The following is a 21,402-nucleotide window of genomic DNA, read 5'->3' as shown; positions in this document are numbered from 1 at the left end:
GCAGCTTTGTTTACGGTGGCCAAGACATGAAAACAACCAAAATGTCCTTCAATAGATGAATGGATAAAGAAGTTGTGGTATATATACACAATGGAATACTATTCGACGGTAAGAAAAGATGAAATAGGAACATTTGTGACAACATGGATGGATCTTGAGAGTATGAGCTAAGCGAAATAAGTCAGACAGAAAAAGCAGAGAACCATATGATTTCACTGATATGTGGTATACAAACCAAAAACAACAAAAGAACAAGACAAACAAATGAGAAACAAAAACTCATAGACACAGACAATAGTTTAGTGGTTACCAGAGGGTAACGGGGGTAGGGGGTGGGAGATAAGGGTAAGAGGGATCAAATATATGGTGATGGACTGGGTGGTGAACACACAATGGGATTTATAGATGATGTAATACAGAATTGTACACCTGAAATCTATGTAATTTTACTAACAATTGTCACCCCAATAAATTTAAAAAAAAAAAAAGATTCGTGTTTTTGTTGTTGTTGTTGTTACAGGGTATGGTAGCGTGGTGGAGTAAGTTCTAGTTCATTAATTTTTATCTTCCTTAATTTCCTCTTCCTAGTTTTTTTAAAAAATGTGTTTTATTGTTCTGTTCCTTTTTTTTTTTTAACATGAAGTTTTAGTCCTTCATTTTTTATTTTTGAGCTTAATATGAAGGTGTTTAAATCTATAAACTTCCTTTGGGTACAACTTTCACTATGTCTGATAGTTATCAGGTATAATGAAGTAATGAGTAGACCAATCAAAGAAACTAACAGAAATTTCAGAAATATTAGTAACAATTTAATTATAACAAAGATGGAAATTCATTTTAATGCCAAAAAGGATTTTTAATAAATGATACTGACACAAATGACTATATTGAAGAAAATAAAATTTTTAAGTATATAATAACTATATCTTTTGCCATAAACAGAAGTAAATTCCAGTTTGTTTGTGTTTTAAAAAAAAATCTTGCAATAACTATGTGACTAATTGTACTATCATGAGTCAAGAAGGAACCTCTTAAACAACATTGAAAACTCAGAAAATACATAACAATAAAAATATTTTGGTATGGAAAATACACTACAAAGTCTACAAATGTTAGATTATGAGAAGATACATTTATAGCATATATGCTAATGTAACATGCAGAAGGCTTAAATACTAATAAAAGAAAAAAAACAACTACCAATCCAATGGGAAAATGGACAAATGGTAGTCACAGCTGTCATGAATAAAAAAATGCTCAAATTTAAACTAGAGATCAGGGAAATGCAAATCAAACTAATAATGAAAATAATTTTATATGCACAAGACTTAAAAAATTAAAAAGAGCTATTAATACCTATTGCTGTTGGGGATGTAGGAAAAAATGTATTTTAATAAACTGGGGGGGAAATGTAAATTCTTATATTCTTTTCGAAAACAAGCTGGTAACATCTGTAAAAATTAAAACTATATATGACCTTTGATCCAGCAACCCCTGGCCATCTCTTCCAAAGAAATAAAACTACCAGCATATAAAGAAATAAAAACAGGGAACTATATTACATGGTCATGGTTGCAAAAAACTGGAAACAAAGTGAATGCCCATTAGAGGTGTGGTAGTCACTTAAGCTGCTAAAAAAATATTCCCCTCCTGGAAACACGGTAAGAGTGAACTTCTTTGTTCCTTTTGAAATTAGGGGTGTTGCTTAACTAGCTTAGGCCACTGCAGTGTGAGTGGAAGTGATGTGCCACCTCTTGGTAGAAATTTTGAGAGTCATTTTGCTGCTCACCAGGTTCCCTTCCCACTGTGATGGCCATGGAAGTTTGTATCAACCTAGAGCTTCATTCGTCTGGGTAGCTGAGTAACTGATGAGCAGGGCTCCCCTGCTTTCCTCTTTTGGACATGTAGCATGACCAAAGAAAGAAAACTTTTAGGGGAGAGTAAGCTTCTGAGATTTTGGAATTGTTACTACAGCCTAACTAAGCCGATCAGGACTGACAGAGTAAGGGAATGACTAAATAATTTTCCATCGTATAATTGACTTCAGCTTGGATTGATTTTCACCAGATAGTGCTGAGAAGAAAAAAAAATGCTGAAAAATGTTTATATTATCCCAGTTTTTATAAGAAAAACAATTAATACATCTTTAAACATATATTACTATATAGAGATCATATGAATATAGGGGAAAATACGAAAGAATACAAAGTTGTTAAAATAGGTTATAAAGGAAAGATAAATCCAGACTGTAACAATTAAAAAAAAGGATAGCAAGCAAAACTGTATGGTATGTTCACATGCCTCAGTTATTTACATATTTAATTGTAATAATTACAAATATTATTGAGTAGGTATTATCAAATTAATTTCATACAGTATTTCATTGACTCCGAGATGCTTTGATTGGTGCTTTCTTTGTCTTACCTGCATCAAGACGTTTTCACACATTTGCCTGAAAATGCTGAGAAGAAATATATCAGTGGTTCTCAAACTGTGGTCTTGCCTGGGAAATTGTTAGAAATGCAAGTTTGCAGGCCCCATTGAAGACAATCTTGAATCAGAAACAGGATGAGGCCCAGTAATGTTTTATCAAGCCTTTCATATGATTCTGATGCAAACTTGTTCTTTACTTGATAAAATGTAACCTTAACACAGAGGTTACGATGTGAAAAAACAAAAAGTTTATCTTAGAAATAAGGTAACTCATTTTAACAGTGTCCTCTCTCTGCTACTTCTAATTTGCAAATTATTTTCTTTCAATATGAATTCCCAATGATCAGATCTGGCTTTGTTTTCTTTTTATCTGCTAGGTCATATCACTACTGACAGAGTAAGTAGTGAACTTAGTGAAAGTTAGTAAACTAACTTTCCATGAGAACAGGGGTCCATCCTAAATCCAGTTAGCTGTGACAAAGGGGACTGGGATGGGAGAGAACTAGCAGGTACAGGTGCATTGGGCAGTTTCCCTGAGAAGCATGTTTGGAAATGTCAGGCAACAAATCACCTACTGTAATTTTTAATTTTACATTGATAAACACTTGCTGTGAAGACAATGGAATATTGATACTTATGCTATTTTTATACTTTTTCATTGTTTATATTTTTAAAATTTTAACACTGATGTTTAAAAAAATGCTTTTCCTATGGTAGGCTTTTTAATTTCGTTTTTAAAATCAATTTTCTATCAATATCTTCAGTTAATCATTTTCCATCCATTTTTCAGCTGTATGTTTCATTTATAGTTAAGTATCTTTGACAATAATTTGTTCATAAAATTTAAAAACAAAGTTCTGACTAGGGAAAAGGAACACTCCTGTTTCTGTTGCATGTTTCCAAAAGGAACATTTCAAATGAAATATCCAAATTATATTTTATTATTTTAGCATCCTACGATCACAAGCATAATTGTATCTTTTACCCTAGCTATAGTTAAGTAATTCACAATTAGTTTAATTTCTATAGTACAGGCTTGCACTCATTCTTGCCCCCCTGATGCTTTCATTACCACCATCGCGATCTTTTCAATATTCACAGTTGATCATGTTATTCCTCTGCTTGAAATGCTTCAGGGACTTTTTAGGACAATGACCAAAATCTTAAACGTGGCTTTAAGGCCCTGCATGATCAGGTCCCAGTCTACCCCTTAACTCTGTGCTCGTTACACAGGGCTTCAATTTTATTATTAAAATTATGAAGATGTTTAAACATACTAAAAGGTAACAGTTCAATGAACCCCCATACTACCAGTTTCCATAATAATCAAGATTTAGCCATACTGCATCTTTAAAAAAGTGTGGACATCTTATTTCTTTCCTTTTTTTTTAATCTAGCTAGGTTAACCTAGCTTCTAACATAAGATGGTGTGTTCAAAACCCAGCCTCGATGGAGAAATTATTTCTTTGGACCTCAGTTTGTCATTCTGTAATTTGGGAGTAATAACAGTACATATCTCATATGCTCATTGTGAAGAAGCAAATTCATACATTTAAAAAAACTTCGAACAGTGTCCGGCATGTAGCACACGGTTAGTAAGTGAGGCCATTAGGACTTAGGAGAAGTCACACGTCGCCATACCTCAGGGCTCACAAGCACAATTCTTCTCTTGCCCTCGCAGACATTGTTCAGTTTGTTTATCCATACTTCAAATATCATATTTTCAGGGAAGACTTCCCCAACCTTCCGAGATCAGGCTATATTTTCTGAATACACTGTATGCCTCTCCTGCATTGCACTTATTTGAAATTATTAATTTGTGAGGCTGATTAATAGATGTCTTTTCCATTACACTATAAGGAGGCTCCATGAGAAGAGATGTTATCTATTTGGCTGTTTTAAATCCCCAACACCTAGTACAGAGCGGGAGCTCAAAACATTTATTCAGTATTTAAGGATCAATTTCTTTTCATCTAATTTGTTTTGGATCAAATCCTCTGCTGTCAACAGGTACATAGGTAATTATGATAAATGCAGTAAGTTTTATAATAGGCGTAAACAACTTGTTTTCTGTTATTTGAGGGATTAAAAATATTGAAAGTATATTAATAAAGTGTCTTTTTTCAGATTTCTTTAAAAAATGCTTCTAGGTATAGTTTGTGGCAGTTTAATTCTAAAGTAAAGGATAACGGCATAGAAGTCAGGAAAGGTGTAAGCTAGCAGTTGAGTGGTTTAAATATAAACGAAAAAAGCTTCCAGATAATCTTTCGATTCCTTTTCATATTTTTACACAATTTCTACTTGTGTATGATTTTAGGGGGTTTGGTGACCTTCCAAAAGATTGGTATCATCAAATCTGCTTTTTTCTAGAAGAATCCACCTGTATACAAAAATTAGACTTGGAGTTTTTTCATTACAACAATCATAGAAAAATGCTTCTCATGCAACTTCATTCTCCCAAGACTAGTACTAGTCACTTATTTTCAAGTTTCCAAATCAATTACCAACTATTAGTGAAATGAAATGTAAAAATATAACCAATCCCAGGTAACTTTCAAAAGCATCAGTTCATAAACACCCCCAAATAGTTAACTCTGTCTTCTGATGGGTAGTATTTATAAGGCCGTTTAGAGAACCAGCTGGTAAAGAGGATATGGCCAAATGCTGTATTTAGCATGCTGTGTTCTTTATTTGCCTCTTAAGTCATTCTGCGCATTAGCTTAGTAAAAGCTCCAAGAAACCTGCTTAACTTGGTTTAAATGTTTTACAAACTTATTTGACCAAAGAACTTATAAATATCCTCAAAACTAGAGTTATCAAACACACTTTGACAATTGCTAGTGTGGCTACTTTCTACAGATTGACTAGTCCAGAATTCTATTAAAAATATAAAACAATGTTGATTGTAGTGGTCAGCAAGCTCTTGGTCACCATTAAAAGTTCACAAACCATCCATTTAATAATTCACTCTAGAATCTTGTCAAGAGTAGATGTGTTTTATAATTGGCAGAATCTACTTTCTTCCTTTTGAAAAACAAGATTATCTGTTAGTCTCTAACCTTTGAGTACCGTAGTAATTTTCTTTATAATTCAAGGCATAGTAGCAGCAACTTAATAACCTCATCAAGTTCTTAATGAGAATTTGGGGGGAGAAGGTGAAGTGGTATTTTAAAGCATTTCAAAGACCTGAGGTATGTGTTACTTTTAAAACCTCCCTAGGTGATTTTGATACCTATCTCTAGGTTAAAATCTTTGTTTTGGATATGTTTTTCACTAATCATTTGCAATAAGGACACTTTAATTGCTATTTGTAGTAAAAACCTCTAAGCTTTTAACATTTTTCTGCTTCAGGCCATGGGTCTAGGGTATCTTTCTCTAAGTACACCGAGTCTTCCTAAATAGTACTTCAGTGTACTCTAACCATTATTCCTCGATTTGGCTTATCAGAATTAAGATAGGACTTTTCCCCAAGGTACACATTTCATCCACTTTATCAACCAATTCTTCCTCTGTGGTTAAATTTAAGTTTCCAAGAGTAGTTTTCATAACCCTTTTTCTTCTTCCTGAGAGTAGGAAAACGAGAAATATACCAGAAAGTCCTGCAGGAGTATTTCAGCACATTCTTTAGTAATTACATTTCCTAATACAGTCTGGTCTTACCTCTGAGTTCAGTTGTCTTATTTATTGGTAAGCTAGCAATTTATATTAACTTGGCTAGACAGTCTGTAGTATGCCCCCATAATAATCTCCTCCCTTTCTTTTAGTCCTCAAAGTGATCTACAGGGCAACCTTGTTACCTGTATCTCTCCTAAACGTACAGCACTGCCCTACCTCATCTCATAAGGGGTCTGTTTCTTCTAACCAAGTTATTCCCTGTCGTTATATTCCAGTAGCTTTACTGCACCAACTCTTGATCATATATTATATATTAAAATATATTCATGATTCCTGTTCAGTGAATTGTCTGAGACTTAAGTGCAACTTGTGATAGCTGGGAAATTAAAACTTTTTTTTTTTTTTTTTTTACAGTGACATTCAATATTATTCAGTCTCGATGTGGCTTTTCTTATATCCTTAAAAACTTCTGCTTAGCTGTACTTCAGATGTTTCTCCAGGTTGACTGTTTCATAATTTAGTTGAAATTTTAATGTGGTCACTGGAGTAGCACAACGTTTAGCTACTCCGCCATCTTGGATCATTCCCCAAAATTGTTATTCATTTTATATTATATCTTACAGTCTTCAGAGATCATAGTTTTTTAAAGAAAAAATACTGAATTTATTTTGGTACTTAAAACAAGATATAATTTAGATATTTTATCCTTTCAAATAAAACGTCCTACATTTAATTAACTTAGAGTACAAGCACAGGTTACTATGCTTAACTGATTTAGGTTTATGTGAACTTGAAATTATACCATTAAGTTTTCAGCTGTCTTAGCAACACCAAAGGGAAAGAACTAGTTATAGTTAAATGCCATCTTTGCTCCTAAACTACCAAGAGCTAAGACGCATACAAATTTTATGGCAAGTAACCTAAAACTCTTCTAAAAATGATTAACTGTTATTCTATCCAACAAGAAAACAAATACAAGAGATCTATCTAATTAGTTAAGACACCAGATACTCATCATGCGGTTTCAGTGTCTAGTAACAAAACTTGAAACTTTAAAATTCTGTTTCACAACTTCTGTAGTACTAATAACACATTTTAAAAGGTTGATAACCACTTTAAACTACATATAGAAGTACCAGAGTACACAATTATCAAGTAAATGTGAATACACACCAAAGATTCTCAAGTCTAGTTTTGGAGCTCAACCTGGCAGTCTCCAAATTCAGTATATATATAAAACAAAGTCATTAGCATAACTTTAAAAAATAGAATTTTACATAGGGAGGAAGAAATATCAAATATCTGAATATTCTACCTCTAGAAAGTTGACAGGCATCAAAGTATATTTTCATGTCAAAACATGATTAACTTGAGTTGGCCCAAAGGACAACTCAAATGAAAATTTATATTTTTTCTTTTATCAAGAATTAAGAGTGCAAAATGTAACTATTAGAAATTAAAACAAAAATAAGCGTTTTAAAATAGTTTTTTCAGTACCTTCAAATTCTGACAAAATATAGTACATTAAAAAAATTAAATATACCTATTTTGTTTACTGCTGTTGGGCTTTTTAAACAATTTCTATTATTTTGTTCATATTCAATAAATAAAATTAAGCTTATTTTTTCACATCTGAGCTAACAGCTCTAGGGTATTCCAAAAAAAAAAAAGAAAAAAGAAAGAAAAAGAATGTAATCATAAATTTAAAAATGTTATAGTTTATAAGTAACAAATCTATAATTGATACTGCTAATGGTGGCCTTCTTTACGCTTACATTTTAAGATTTCCTTAAATGAGTGTGTCTCAGATTTTCTTTTTTTTTGGTTGTTATTGACAACATCTCCGTCCACACCAAATCCATGTATTAAATTCAAGAAAATAGCCTCAAATATTGGTTGCAATTCCAGAAATGCCAGATAAAAAATAATTGCAGATGATGAAAATGGCCTTCCTTTTATTGTCAATTATTTTTGTTATATGTGCATTTTAAAATTCATTATTTAACAAAAAAATGACTTTTAAAATATATATTTCAAGTCTCAAAGTTAATTCAAAAGAAATGTATGACATTTCATTTGAAAATAATAGTTTCAGCAGATATATGCAAGATTCCTACAAGAGCCGTAAATCTGTCATTAAAAATCACAGTTTAGTATTTTTAAAGGGAAATTCAAGGTTAAGAGATTTTCCCCCTGCATTTTGCAACTGATTAAAGATAATACTTTTACATGTAACAATAATTTACACTAAAACACTCAAGCACAATGTCTGACACTTTATCAAAAATAAGAACAAAATGAACAATGAAAAAACAGCAAAAGCCATTATAAAAAATAGTAAACTCCTATTTAAATTCCTGTGCTCACACAGATTAAAAATGTTTACCATTTAACTGTATCACACAGATTGTAGCATACTTTTTAAGCTACAATATACAAAGGTAGCACGGGATATTTGAAATTAGAACTGTGCTTACCAAAATAGTTTTAACCTGAGTCTTAGTTGTCTTCAGAAATGTACTTTACAATAATGTATGGTAAAGTATAGTTATTATTTAATAGTATAATTCAAGGTTATTTTTCTTTGAATTGCTCTTAATACTGCTTCTTCTTAAATATTTGTGTAAAATTATAAATATTTATTCCATTTTTGGGGTTCTCTGAGCACAAAAGAATGTATGAATTAAAAAGTTATTTTTTTCCTGCTATACAAGCATATATATGTCTTTCTTGTTCAAAATGCCTTAGTGTTAACCTTATTTTGATATTTCAAGTTATTTTAGAACAAAGGCAAAAGGTCAAAAAATTATCATAGATACTTGACTAGTCCCATGAAATGTATCACACCCACAAAGGAATTTAATACAAGTTCACTAAAGAATATCAAGTTAATCATTTCCTCCTATAAATATTTTTTTATTTATTTTGTGTTTAGAAGTTGCAGTTTTAAGTACTATTAACAGAAAATACATAACAAAAGCTTCCTAACAAGTGAAAAAAATAATTATAAATGCTGGAAAAATTGGCCTCATTAACATATTTACAGACATTTACTTAATACATACTCCATTGGAAATTAATTATATGACATTTTTACAAGCATTAACATTTCAAAAATCACTCTGAGTAGTGAACCCTTCAGTTTTTTACTGTCTATACCCAAAGGAGAAAGTCACTCAGTTTCTGAAGACAACACTGACAAGAATCAGAAATGGTCAATCTGCGACACTGTTGACACATTGTTCTGTTCCTTCCCCGACAGATGTTTCTGTTGAAGTGTCCTTATGATTCTTTTTGTCTTTGCTCTGACTTTCCTGCAGCTTAAGAATTATGTTTCGGATTTCTTCTCTTTTTGTTCTCATTCTTGGGGGAGGAAACCAGTTTGCCAAATTCATAGGTAATTCAAAATTGAGAATTGGATTCTAAAAATAAAACATAGTAAATACACATTAGAAAATTATAAGAACTAATAGTTTAGTTTCAATTACAAAAGCATTCCGGAGTTTAAAAAAATCAGTACCTCATGAGTAAATACTCATTATTTACCACATGCCAGGCACCGTACTAGGCACTGGAGATGTAAGATCTTATAGTCTCGATCGGGGGGTTAGCAAACTGTGGCCAGTGGGCCAAATTCTGTAAATAAAGCCTATTGGAACACAGCCACGCTAACTCATTTACATGTGTCTCATGCCATAATAGCAGAACTGAGTAGAAACAGGGACCACATGGTTGCAAACCCTAAAATACCATTTACTATCTGGCCCTTTATAAAAGGTTTTGTCTATCTAGACAGATAACGCAACAATTAAAACAATATCACAAATACTATGACAGGAAAAGCAGAGAGTCCTACAAGAATACATATCTGGGAGCTTAACACAATTCCAAAAAGAGGTGATGGTTAACCTAAGACCTGAAGAATGAGTAGGAGTTAGCCAAATGATAAATGACAGAAGCAACAGGAAAGGATATTCCAAGTAAGGAAATATGTATCAAGGCCTAGAGACAAGAAAGAACATGACACAATATGAGAAACTGAATGACATTCAAGTGGCTGGTATATATAGAATGCGAGAGTGAGAATGATAGGGAATGAGGCTAAGAGCTTGGACAGCAGTCAGATCTTTCAAGCCACATGAATTTTGGTCTTAATTCAAGGGCAATAGGAAGCCACTATTAGATTGAAAGCAGGAAAGTAATATGATTAGATTTGGGTTTTTGGAAAAATACTGTGAAAAACAGAAGTCAGGAGACCTGGTTAGACTGATGCAGTAGTTTAGAATAGTAATCCAAGTGTACTGAATTTCGAAAGTGGCAGCAGGGATAAAGAACTGAAGAAGTGAAAGACTTCATGGGACGTAGTAGTATATTAGATGATGGGTAAAGAAGAGGAGGGAGTCCAGGTAACTGCAACAAATATCCAAGAGAAGTATGCGTGGTATCATACCTCTGTAGTCAGAGAGACTGTTAGAGGAAAGAATGGTCAGCAGTGTCAGATGGTGCTGTGAGGTCAGGAGCAATTTCAATGTAAGGGTGAGGATGAAGTCAGATTATAGAGATTTGAGAAGCAAGTAAAATTTGTGGAAATGGAGACAGTGAATATAAATACTTCTCCAAAATATATGTGAAGAGAAAAGCAGGTGAAAGAGGCAGTCCAAATCAAGGGAGAGATTTCTTACGGTGGAAAGAGCCAGAGGAGAGGGCGAGTTGATCAGTGATGAGTAATGAGGTCAACAAGCCTTGGCTGTGATGAAATATACAATCTTTTTTATTATACCTTAAAAATTCTCCAATTTGGGAGTTTTGGTTCCCTGGAATAATTTTTGAAATGATAGCTGTCAAACCCTCTAACATATTTGCTTGTGTTTTTATACTAACATAAGATAAAATATACTATTTTATTATTTATTATATCAGATCCAGTAAGTTGAAACCCACCTCAAAAAAGCTCTCTACATACTGCAATATGTATACACCACAATCACTGAAGTTGTTTTGCTGGGGTACTTTTGGATTAGAGCCTTTCATGACATCTTTGGAAAAACTTCTTTTGCTTCCTTTTTTAACTTCCCATTCCACCTCTAAATACCTGCAATAATGAATATATAGTAAGAATATATGTACATACATACACAAAGTCCTTCATTTCCCAAAGTCCTTCAGACTACAAAGTACAAGGTATGATTTTGAACTTACTCTCTTAAAATTTTTACAACATTTGACCGAGAAGGGCCTCTGAGTGAGTCCATCAATAGGATACAAGGTCTGCAGGGTAGAAATGACCAAATGTTAGTACTTTATCATGTTAAAAGGATATAAAGAGATGTACATTAACAATAAAATTTAAAACTTTCAATATTCCCTTTGTATGCCTCAGTAAAACTTGGGGGATGGAGGGAATAAACCTTATAAACCCATATACCCTTATAATACTTTAAATCTCCATGGTTATATTAGATACCAAATAGAATATTAACCATGTCTTAGTTATGAATATAGTTCACTAAAGTTTCATAATTGTTTTCTAAAAATACTTCAAAATTTAGTAAAAGTCAAAACAATTCTCAAATTTGAACACCCCCATATTCCAAATCACCAAAAGTGGGACCATGCAAAAGTATTAGAAAATAATCTCATTTTTAAATAAAACCTACTATAGATAACAAAACAGGTAATCATCACATAAAAGAATTAGTTTAGGATCCAGTGATTTTTGCAAGATTCCACTTTGAACACTCACTATAAATAAGACTCAAACCTTCAAAAATTGTTGTATACCCCAATTAAGTGAGGAAGTCTAATGTCGTACAAAAAGTCCTGGAATGTTTAAAGATCTAGGTTCTTTCTGGCTAAAATTTTATGGTATTTGGAGAAGATCTCTTAACTGCTCTAGATCTCTATATTTTCCTTAAAAATGAAGTTTGCTCTTCAAAAGCTGTTAATGGAGTTTCAGCCAACAGTTTCTGCAAAAAAAGTCAAAAAAGATGAAGTCTAGAAATAGGCAATACTTCATCACCTAAGAAGTTTGGAGCCCCTGGAGAGACCTCAGAACATATTATTATTTCTGAAAACCAAAACAGACTCATCCTCATTTGGAGTTCCATCTGGAACATTTCTCATAGGACTGCCTTGAGTCACTCCACAACCTTCACACTGTAGCTATGGAACCAGTGTCAACTCCAATCCCCATATTACTGATCTGAATGACAGTTGTGTGTCCTTTTCTGTTCCAAATCACTTTATATCGAAAAGGAATAGTGGTTCTCAATGAAAATGTATGTGTGTTTGTGCATGCTCATCCACACACATAGAAAATGGGCCAATAGAGGACTGAAATGATTATCTTTTCTCCCCAATTTCATCCTTGGACGTTGGGCGTGACACAGTTTTCCTCCCTGACTCTGACAACCACTGCGACTTTTGCTTAAGTACTTGTTTAAATAAAAACTGTCTGGTCATGTTTTATACTATGAAGGTACATAAATAAAAATTATCATGTAATTTATAAGATATATAGTTAATGCGTACTGTTTACAGATAGTAGGCTTTAAATGCCACTGTCCTATTTCTGAATTGCAATTGTCATCGGCAAGGAATCCGTCATCACTGCTATCATCCTATAAAAGAGAGATTCCTGTTAGTATTGAAAACATACAATCTAAATAACTAATAACCTTAACAAAGGAGCCCTATTCAGGATAAAAATCTTTGTAACAAATATGTAAAAAAAAAAATTTTTTTTTTGGGTTATCAGACACTACAAAATGTCACTCAATACCAGTTATCTAATGCCACAACACTGACATTTTAATGAAAAGGAACTACCAATCGAGGTCTATGAAAAATTGTTACATCATTTACTCAACTGAGAATAAATTTTTAAAGGTTGAATATATTATGACTGATTCTTCTCCAGTCAAATACTACTGCTCTGATTTTAGGTATTTTTTGAAAATATATTTTGTTGGCTAAGATAACAGGACATGAATGACATATTTATTATTCTTTTACATAAATATTTTTTCAAATCAGAAATATTTCAAGGGTTTCTGGAAACACTATTTTTTTTTAACAAAACCATATATCCACTTCACTTGAGAGAAGACAGTGTAATGACATTGTCTTGTTCTGTAAATTATCTTGAATGTAAAACAAACAAGGTTTCTTTTTTTGGTTCTTTGAGAAAGCTCTGGCAAATTTACAAATGAAATAATCAACAGAAAGAATTAATAATAATACACAATTAGATTAGCTAGTTCATATAACTGCTATGACCAAAGCAGCATAAGTGCTCATTATAAATCTTAAATGTAATCCGTATATGTGTCTGTATATGTTGGAGAGAAAAATTGTATTTCACAGCCACACATTGCAGATCAAGAAATCACAAAAAAAGGCTTTTGTTCATAAGAGGATTAAGCAAGAAGGAAAAGCAGTGCAGTACAAAGTTATCTTCACTACTAAGTAAATTCAAAGTTTGTCCTAACAGCTAAAGAAAGGTTAGAGAATTAAAAAATGGTAAGCTGTAGATTCGTATAAACTTTTCTCTCACTATAAAACCTTCATTAACTGAAATGATAAAATATTTTCAATAACATACTTTATTCTTGATGTTAGTAAAGTTTCTTAGAGCAAGTGATATGCTAAGTAAATATAAGAATTGATCTATATTAGTTTTAACTAAGTATTATCTGGTCCTGCCATATACATTAGACAAAAGGAAAAGAATCACTGGGAAAATGGAAGAAGTAATATAATATTGCTATGCTTATGCACCAGGTAATCAAAAATGTAAACATTTGCCTCTTGAATGTCAAGTTAGACCAAAGGTTAAGTATGGCCTATAAATACTTTAAAAGAGAAAGAAAAAGGGATGGTAGGGGTCCTGGTGGCTGGGTTGGGGGGTGGAAGAATTACTTTTATATTAAAACTTTCTGAGGTGGGTAATATTAGTTTAGTCCACATCGTGGGAAGGAAACCTCAAAACTAAAACAAAATAGTGCTAATACATTTATTCTAGCAACTTCTGACTGAAAATTGAATTTCTGTTTTGAGATGAGACCCAAGTCCAGAGGCATGAGTTACTGGTTCAAGGAACTGACTACAGGACTCTAAAGAAAAACTTTTAATTAGATAGAACATTAGAACTTTTTGTCAAGCAGGTTTCACCTGGTTATCCTGATCTTCTGAGAAGTCGATGAGTTCATCTTCAAGCATTTTACTAGCTTCAGCTGATTCATCACTATAGTTTAGTCTGATTTTGCTTAAGCCATCTGTACCAATAAGAAACATTATGTAATGAAAAAGGATATGCATATAATTTATAGCATATGATGTTAGGCTAGTAATCTATTAGTGATATAATAATTAAGGATACAAAATTTACCTTAGAATATAATATCACAAATATAAATTATTTTAATAAAACCCTGGATTGACATGTCAATTACAGAGTTATTTCTACTATTCAGACTCTAAAATGTATTAAAATTTAAAAACTAGGTATCAATTATAAGATTAAATATATGTATATTTAAATACATATATGTATGTATGTATGTATGTATATAAATAAATATTTTTGTGCTAGATATGCTCGATATCTTTAATAATGGAAGCTACGATAGAAAAAAATAACCTAAATATCCAGTAACAGGACAGTTAGCAAACTGTAGAACATAAAATGAAATACTGTACATTTAAAAAATTAAAATTGTGAAAAATATAGAAAAGTATACGATATAAAGTAAAAAATAAACAATTAAAATTGAGTAAAATAGGCTAGCTTTTGGACGATAAAAATAAAAATACAAAAATGAAAATAATCATCATGTTAGTAGTTATGGACAAGTTCCCCAATTGTATTTTTCCTTCATGTTTGGCTATATTCACAGACTTTTCAATAAAATAAAACAACACAAGCCTGATGTAGGTGCTGGTAGTATGAAAACAAATGACTCATAAAAAAAATTTATACTTTTAAAGGTCCATTTCAAGAATCTAAATTCTTAAAAATCAATTAATTTGCTGAAAGAAGCTGATCACACAAAATGTTTCAAAGAAAGGTAAGATTTACATGAAAATAATGAAAACTGAGTCAGGCACTTTAATACTAAATATATTAATATTGTCTATTACACAGCATACCATTTCCAAGTTATAAAGCATAACTTTAAGGAATTTAGATGGGATAAAATGTACATTGGCATAGTTATTACAAGGGAATTAAGAATAGTAATATAAGCAAGATGGGATGGGATGGGATGGGATGGGATGGGAAAAACAGAAAAATAAAAGGTTTTCCTGAAAAGACATATATAAAAAACTAAATGTATCAGAAACATACTATTTAAAATAACTAATAAAGCACTATGGTACATCCTTTAGTTATGCAAAAAATAACCTTTCTAATTTATCTTTTTTTAAAACAAAAATCTGTATTTTAATGTTTGAAGCTAAAACAACTATATTTGAATCAAATTTGTTCAAATTCTCAGGCAATTCAGAAGTAACAAATTACTTCTATCTATAAACTGTTATATAAACATGAAGCTGATACAAATGAAACTATACTTGTATTTCAAAAAATGGAGAAAAATAATTTCAATAGTGTAGTATTGACTTCAGTTATTTCAATTATTTCATTCTGTAAACAAGTATCATGGTATAAATTGAGAGGTGATAACTGCATCAGCTGTTCTCTCAATCAGTCCCAGTTCCTGAGAGCTTCTCATACAGTGAGAGATCATTTGAAGATGCCGAATGTGGTTCTAGAGTTTAAACATACTCATTTTTCATGTTCCATACAACTATTTCATATGGTGCCCAAATGAAAGTAGTGATACTACACACATTATTTTCCTACAGTTGATCTTAAAAAGCTAATTCCTGTGATAAGATGCAATTCCACTTATTTACTATAGTATGTTATTTGACATCGGTAGACAACTTATGACTCTGTGTTCGATGGTTAAAATTATATTAAAAGTATCTAAAACGCCTCATTGAATCCTGGCAACTATACTCCCAGCCCAAATAGAAATCAATTACTGAGATATTAATCATATCACAAAAATTTTTATAAGCTCTTTGTATCCTAATTTTTAGTACGTCATCATTTTATATAGGATAGACTGCTTAACCATCCTCTCTGAGGTAGTCAAATCACCTTTAGAGAACACATTTAATGAACTTGTTGGTAAATGATCTCTTGGAAACATCTGATAAAAGCTATGGGACCTCATTCCTGAAAAGGGCACAGACCCACTGCACAGCACCATTTTTCAAACTATGGGGCACTATCATTATTGGATTAAGACAAACATTAAAAAGGAACAGAAACTATTTGTATCACATACAATAAAGGTAAATTAATTTCCTTTAAGGAAGATATAGTCGATACGGTTACATACTAAAAACAAAACAAAAAACCGAGTGTACAAATGTTTTTTTAACTGTAATTAAAAAAAATATTAAAAATACAAACTACATAAAACAGATTATTCTTCACTTTGATTTCCACTAGCATTTGTGAGAATATTTACTCCACTTTAACTGGCTACTGCTGGCACCGGCACATTAATTTGTAGTAGAAGGTCACTAGGAATTTCTGGGGTTTGTATATATGAAGCCCTAGGCTTTGTCCCATTGCTTTGTTTTAAATCATGCACTTTAATTCATTTTTAATTTGAATTCACATCAAAGTATATGAGATTACTGATCAAAAGGGAACTTAACAAAATAGTTCCACAGAGATATAATTCACATACCATTCCCCCCCTTTCTGCTGCTTATCTTCCACAGGACACAAAAAACACTCTAGGACTATTGTCAGCTTTATGCAGCTTAGCATGTCAACCGAATAAAAAATATTTTTATAAGAACTCAGCAATAGCTCTCGGACTTACTAAAATAATATAAGCTGTAGAAGTTAAGTACCAAGAGTATGTTCAGCATTCACAACTTTTGCTAGGTTCTTTCTAAATTCACAAAATTTCTCTTATGCCTTATATGGAGTGTTTTCCTCCAAAGAAAATGTTAGGATCTATTCACAGTTTATTAAGTTTGCAAGGTACATACTATATAGCATGTTATGGGTTTTATGAAGTAGATTACTTTAGGGTTGGAAATTATATAATTTATTTGATATGAAGTTGAAGTATTTGAATTGAAACCTTAGATTTTTATAACAAGTGCTAGAAATATGGAATTGATTCAAGGAAAAAACAATTTATTAGAACTGAAGGGAAATAAGAGAGGTTGGTCGGACCAGTGCCCTTCTTCCCACTGAAAACAATGAAGGCGAGTGAGGAATAAGAAACTCACCTTTAATTTGAATTCCAACAATTATTTTGGAGGAGAAAGCTTTAATTTCTGCCTCTGGCCACTTGATCTTAATTTGCCTATTTGTAAATTGAAAAGACTGACCTAATTCACCTTACAGATTTAAGACTGTGCAACTACTGTTTATGTTGACTACAGTAAATTTCCAATGAAATAAAAATAAATCCAAGTTCCTTTCAATGGAAAATGTAGACCTTGTACTACAATTTAAAAACTGCACTCTGTGGGGGTGAGAGGAGACTGATTGCACATAAAATAATTTTTTGGAGTGATGGAAAGGTTCTAAATCTTGACTGCTGTAGTGATTACATGACTCTATACATTTATCCAAGCTCACTGAGCTATACATATAAAATGAGTGACTTTTATTTTAAGTAAATTATACCTCAATAAATCTGACTTTAAAAAATAGTGTGCCTTGAAATCTTAATCCTGTTTATAAAAAAGTCCAATTTACTTTGAATTCCTTGATTCTTTCAAAACATTTAGAAACATACCTGTATGGTGCATAGAACTTAAATATTCATTCTGTAGGCCATTCTCACTTTTAGTCCTATCAACAACTTTCTGGCATGCAGATTCTCCTTTATTTGATTCTTCATTTTCACTTGCAGTATGATTTATTTTTTTCAGACTACATTTCACACTGCATATGTTTCTCCGATAACGAGGGTCACTTTCTTCCTGTTCAGCACTTGAATCAATTACAGCTACGCAATGCTTTTTGTTTAGCATCTTCTTAATTACAGGCTTGGCAGAAGAGTTTTGTGAACAACTGTCCATTTCACTGGCTGAAGGAGAAGAAATACAACTGTCCTCTACAGTTGAACATTTTTGCATGGCTGTATTTTCATGGTAATGAGGATTAGGTTCATACTTTGGTTTTTCCAAACCAGGGAAACAAACAACAGCCAAAAACCAGTGTGCACTGTAAAAAACAAATGAAACTACTAAATATATTATTAGAAAAGTATATTATATTTGGCAATAAATATCAATTGAAATGTTTTCCTAGAGCTTTTGTGAATAAATTTATTAAGAATGCCCAATTTTTTTCAATTCTCAAATTAATCCACTTGTTTGTATGATCATTGATTCATTAACAGAATACGTAACGTATTTTGTTAGAATTTGTAGCCTGTATTCACTTTTGCAAACAATCCTTTAAACCTTTTCTTGCTTGTGGAATGAAAAATTCATTGTTTATTCAGGTAATTCAATGAAATGTAAATTATATCACTGCAATTCATCATTCCCATTTACCTTCTCTTTGCCCTATTTATGTCAAAGAATAGAAACCTATCTAGCTTTTAAGATTGAAATGCCTTCAAAAATCTAATTAGACTGTATAACTTTGAACATTTTCTAAACATTGTACATATAGAGCCTTTTAAAAACTTTCACCATGTCTGTTTTTATTAGTAAGGTAAGAACTGCTTAACCATGAAAATATTAAGTAATCTTTTGTCTCATGCTTACTGAAACGTAAATACACTAAAATGAAATAACATATATCTAAACATTATTATACAACTTAAGTATTAGTCGAGTTCCAGCTATCAAGTGGGTGCTTATGATATAGCTGAATTCAGGTATCACAGTTCCCAAGAGTACGATATAAGCCATGAGTAAGCAGCTATACAGCTAATATTAGCAAATAGTCATTAATATTGAAGAATTTTATTAAGGGCTTACTACTTGCGAGGCATAGTGTTATGTGCTGAGATAAAATGAATAGGCTATAGATGTCAGAGAACTTATTAGGTAAGCACAGTACTTGTCACGTCATATAGTGATATGTTCACTAGGTATTTGCTGAATGAAAAAATGAATGTATTGACATGGATAAACGTTTTTTTACATTCTCATTTCTGCAAAATATTAAATCACCCCAAGGTAATACTAAGAAACAGCACTCTCTCTTCCCAGGATGTATAAGTAGAAAAATCAGAGACTGGCTTCATCCTTGATACTGTAAAGGGCAGATTTGGGAATGCCTCACTCCTGTTCTTAATTACTAGTCCTCAGGATCCTGTGGACTTAGCTCTGGAGGGGGCAGTAGAAAGAGCAGCACACCAACTTCCTCACTTCTTCACTTCTAAGACACAGCTGACTAAATCACATCTCAATTTTGGAAATGTTAAAATGTCATAAAATGTGTTTTAAAATTGATTAAATACAGTATAATACAGTGATTTTCAACCTACAGCTGTAACCTAAGTCTACCACAGTTAACATTTCTTAGTTTAACAACATGGATAAGCCACACATTTTCTGTTGCCTCACCTAAAAACTAGGAAAACATTCTTTCTTCACCAGTTGAAAGAATCTGAATCAGAAATACCTGATGTCACCTCTAAGCAGAGCCAGGGTTTTGCTTTTCTGATCCCTTTTAGTAACAGCTATATTAAGCTTAAATTATCAATGGGAGACGAGGCTAAAACAGGTCATTTCACTTATCTTCCGGTGGATGAGATCCAAATTCCAAATTTCTACCCCGTGTCAATTACTGTGACAATTTTGAACAAATAGCTTTTAACTTTAAAGAAATTAACACCATCAGGATAGTTGAAAATAGATAGATGACAAATATATGGCAGTCTATCTAATATAATCAGTGTATACAACTATTCATGGTTTTACCTCTTCCAAAAAAAAAAAAAAAAAAAAAAAGATAATACAAAATGAGCCCTCATGATTTGAGGCTCTTTTTCCATCACAAATGGTACAGTACTCTTGCAGAATGCTTTTCTGACTCTCATCTTTGTTCAGTTTCTACTTGATGTAGTGACTAAGAGGGATGTGCCTCTGTTGCTCAATTGTATGTACCTCAAATTATATTTCTATCTTAAATTTTTATAATTCATTTCTGACAAATGACTTTCTAGGTATAGTCTCCCTTTCACCTAGTAGGCAGCCCACATGTTACTTTATGTAACAAATATGTGTCAAGAAACCTTATTTTAAGAGGAATGAAGAAATGGGAAATTAGTTTTAAACTATGTTTGACTTAAAAAAAATGGAGGGGCTTTATAACCATAACCAATGTTTTGACCTAGCCTACCTATCCTGGCTAGGCTGATTAGAGCACATATCTTATAATCAAAGCAGGATTTTAAACAAATACAGTTTAATTATACAGTAAATTTATTTTCATAATGATGGAAAAAAAAGAGCACATTTAGAAGCTAGCCTGGCACAGTTAGGCTTATTAGACATAAACAATCTCACAGAATACCAAACTTAAAAAAAGTTGGTCTGCAACCATGATAAAATGAGACAAAGCAAGGCCATTTCATAATTTGTCTGAGACAAACAAGGTCACAATTCAACCCCCAAAATATCAAACATCCCCCTTTTTTGCTAAAGAGTGAATGCTACTTCTTTACCAAAGCAAACCACTGCTTCCTTCGATCTTCTCCCAAACCAAACCAAAGCCCAAATTCTTTTACAGGCTCTTTCAAACACTTTCATGGCTGCCCATGGTGTGTGTTGTTTTTCTTTGATGCTAATAATAAACCCAAGTTATCCAAGTACAGGGGATCTTTAGCTGGAGGGCATAGGAAAACAAAAAATGAAATACAAATACCCTCAAGTTTAAATTGTATAATGATCCTACACATTAATGCCTCGCTAGCGATTGGGGGGAAATAACGTAAAAGGTTTAACTCACCCATTTACTTAGAAAATAACTTCAAGTAAGTCAGCATGGTTCTCAATTTGAGAAAAATGGCATAAATCTAGTCATCTTTTCTTCTTTTTGGTTAAGAGCTAAAGTTGTATTTTAAACTAAAGATTTGAATTCTTCTATGGGACCTAATCATCTTTCTGTATAAAGTATCCTTTTCTATAGGATGTTTGCTAGAACACAAGCACCATTTTTTTAAAATGACATTATTCCACATTGACAAATAAAACAAAATTAGAAAGATCTCTTGTCTGGTGTTTGTAAAATTCAATCTTACATGATTCACTGGAAAACTGCATTAATTTTCATAAAATAAACAG

The 21,402-nt window shown here is 32.2% G+C and overlaps 1 protein-coding gene across 8 annotated transcripts in view; it reads right to left on the bottom strand.

The window, feature by feature from the left end:
• Positions 1 to 7,235: 7,235 nt before the first annotated feature.
• SENP6 (SUMO specific peptidase 6) overlaps positions 7,236 to 21,402 on the bottom strand; it is a 101,924-nt gene continuing 87,757 nt past the window's right edge. For 4 of the 8 annotated variants that reach the window (XM_033096526.1, XM_033096518.1, XM_033096556.1 and 1 more), the window contains 6 exons: positions 17,892 to 18,322; positions 14,221 to 14,324; positions 12,580 to 12,668; positions 11,248 to 11,316; positions 10,990 to 11,140; positions 7,238 to 9,470 (listed from right to left, as the gene is read on the bottom strand). In XM_033096526.1, the coding sequence (XP_032952417.1) occupies positions 9,264 to 9,470; positions 10,990 to 11,140; positions 11,248 to 11,316; positions 12,580 to 12,668; positions 14,221 to 14,324; positions 17,892 to 18,322 (1,051 nt within the window). In that variant the 3' untranslated portion in view covers positions 7,238 to 9,263. Of the gene's footprint in view, positions 9,471 to 10,989; positions 11,141 to 11,247; positions 11,317 to 12,579; positions 12,669 to 14,220; positions 14,325 to 17,891; positions 18,323 to 21,402 lie in introns of all 8 variants that reach the window. The other 4 variants (XM_033096533.1, XM_033096539.1, XM_033096512.1 and 1 more) reach the window with 2 other exon arrangements.

This window comes from Rhinolophus ferrumequinum, chromosome 3 (genome assembly GCF_004115265.2).
Source record: "Rhinolophus ferrumequinum isolate MPI-CBG mRhiFer1 chromosome 3, mRhiFer1_v1.p, whole genome shotgun sequence".
NCBI lineage: Eukaryota > Metazoa > Chordata > Mammalia > Chiroptera > Rhinolophidae > Rhinolophus > Rhinolophus ferrumequinum.
Note: the sequence above shows the minus strand (reverse complement) of the source record. Positions and strands in the feature narration are given on the sequence as shown.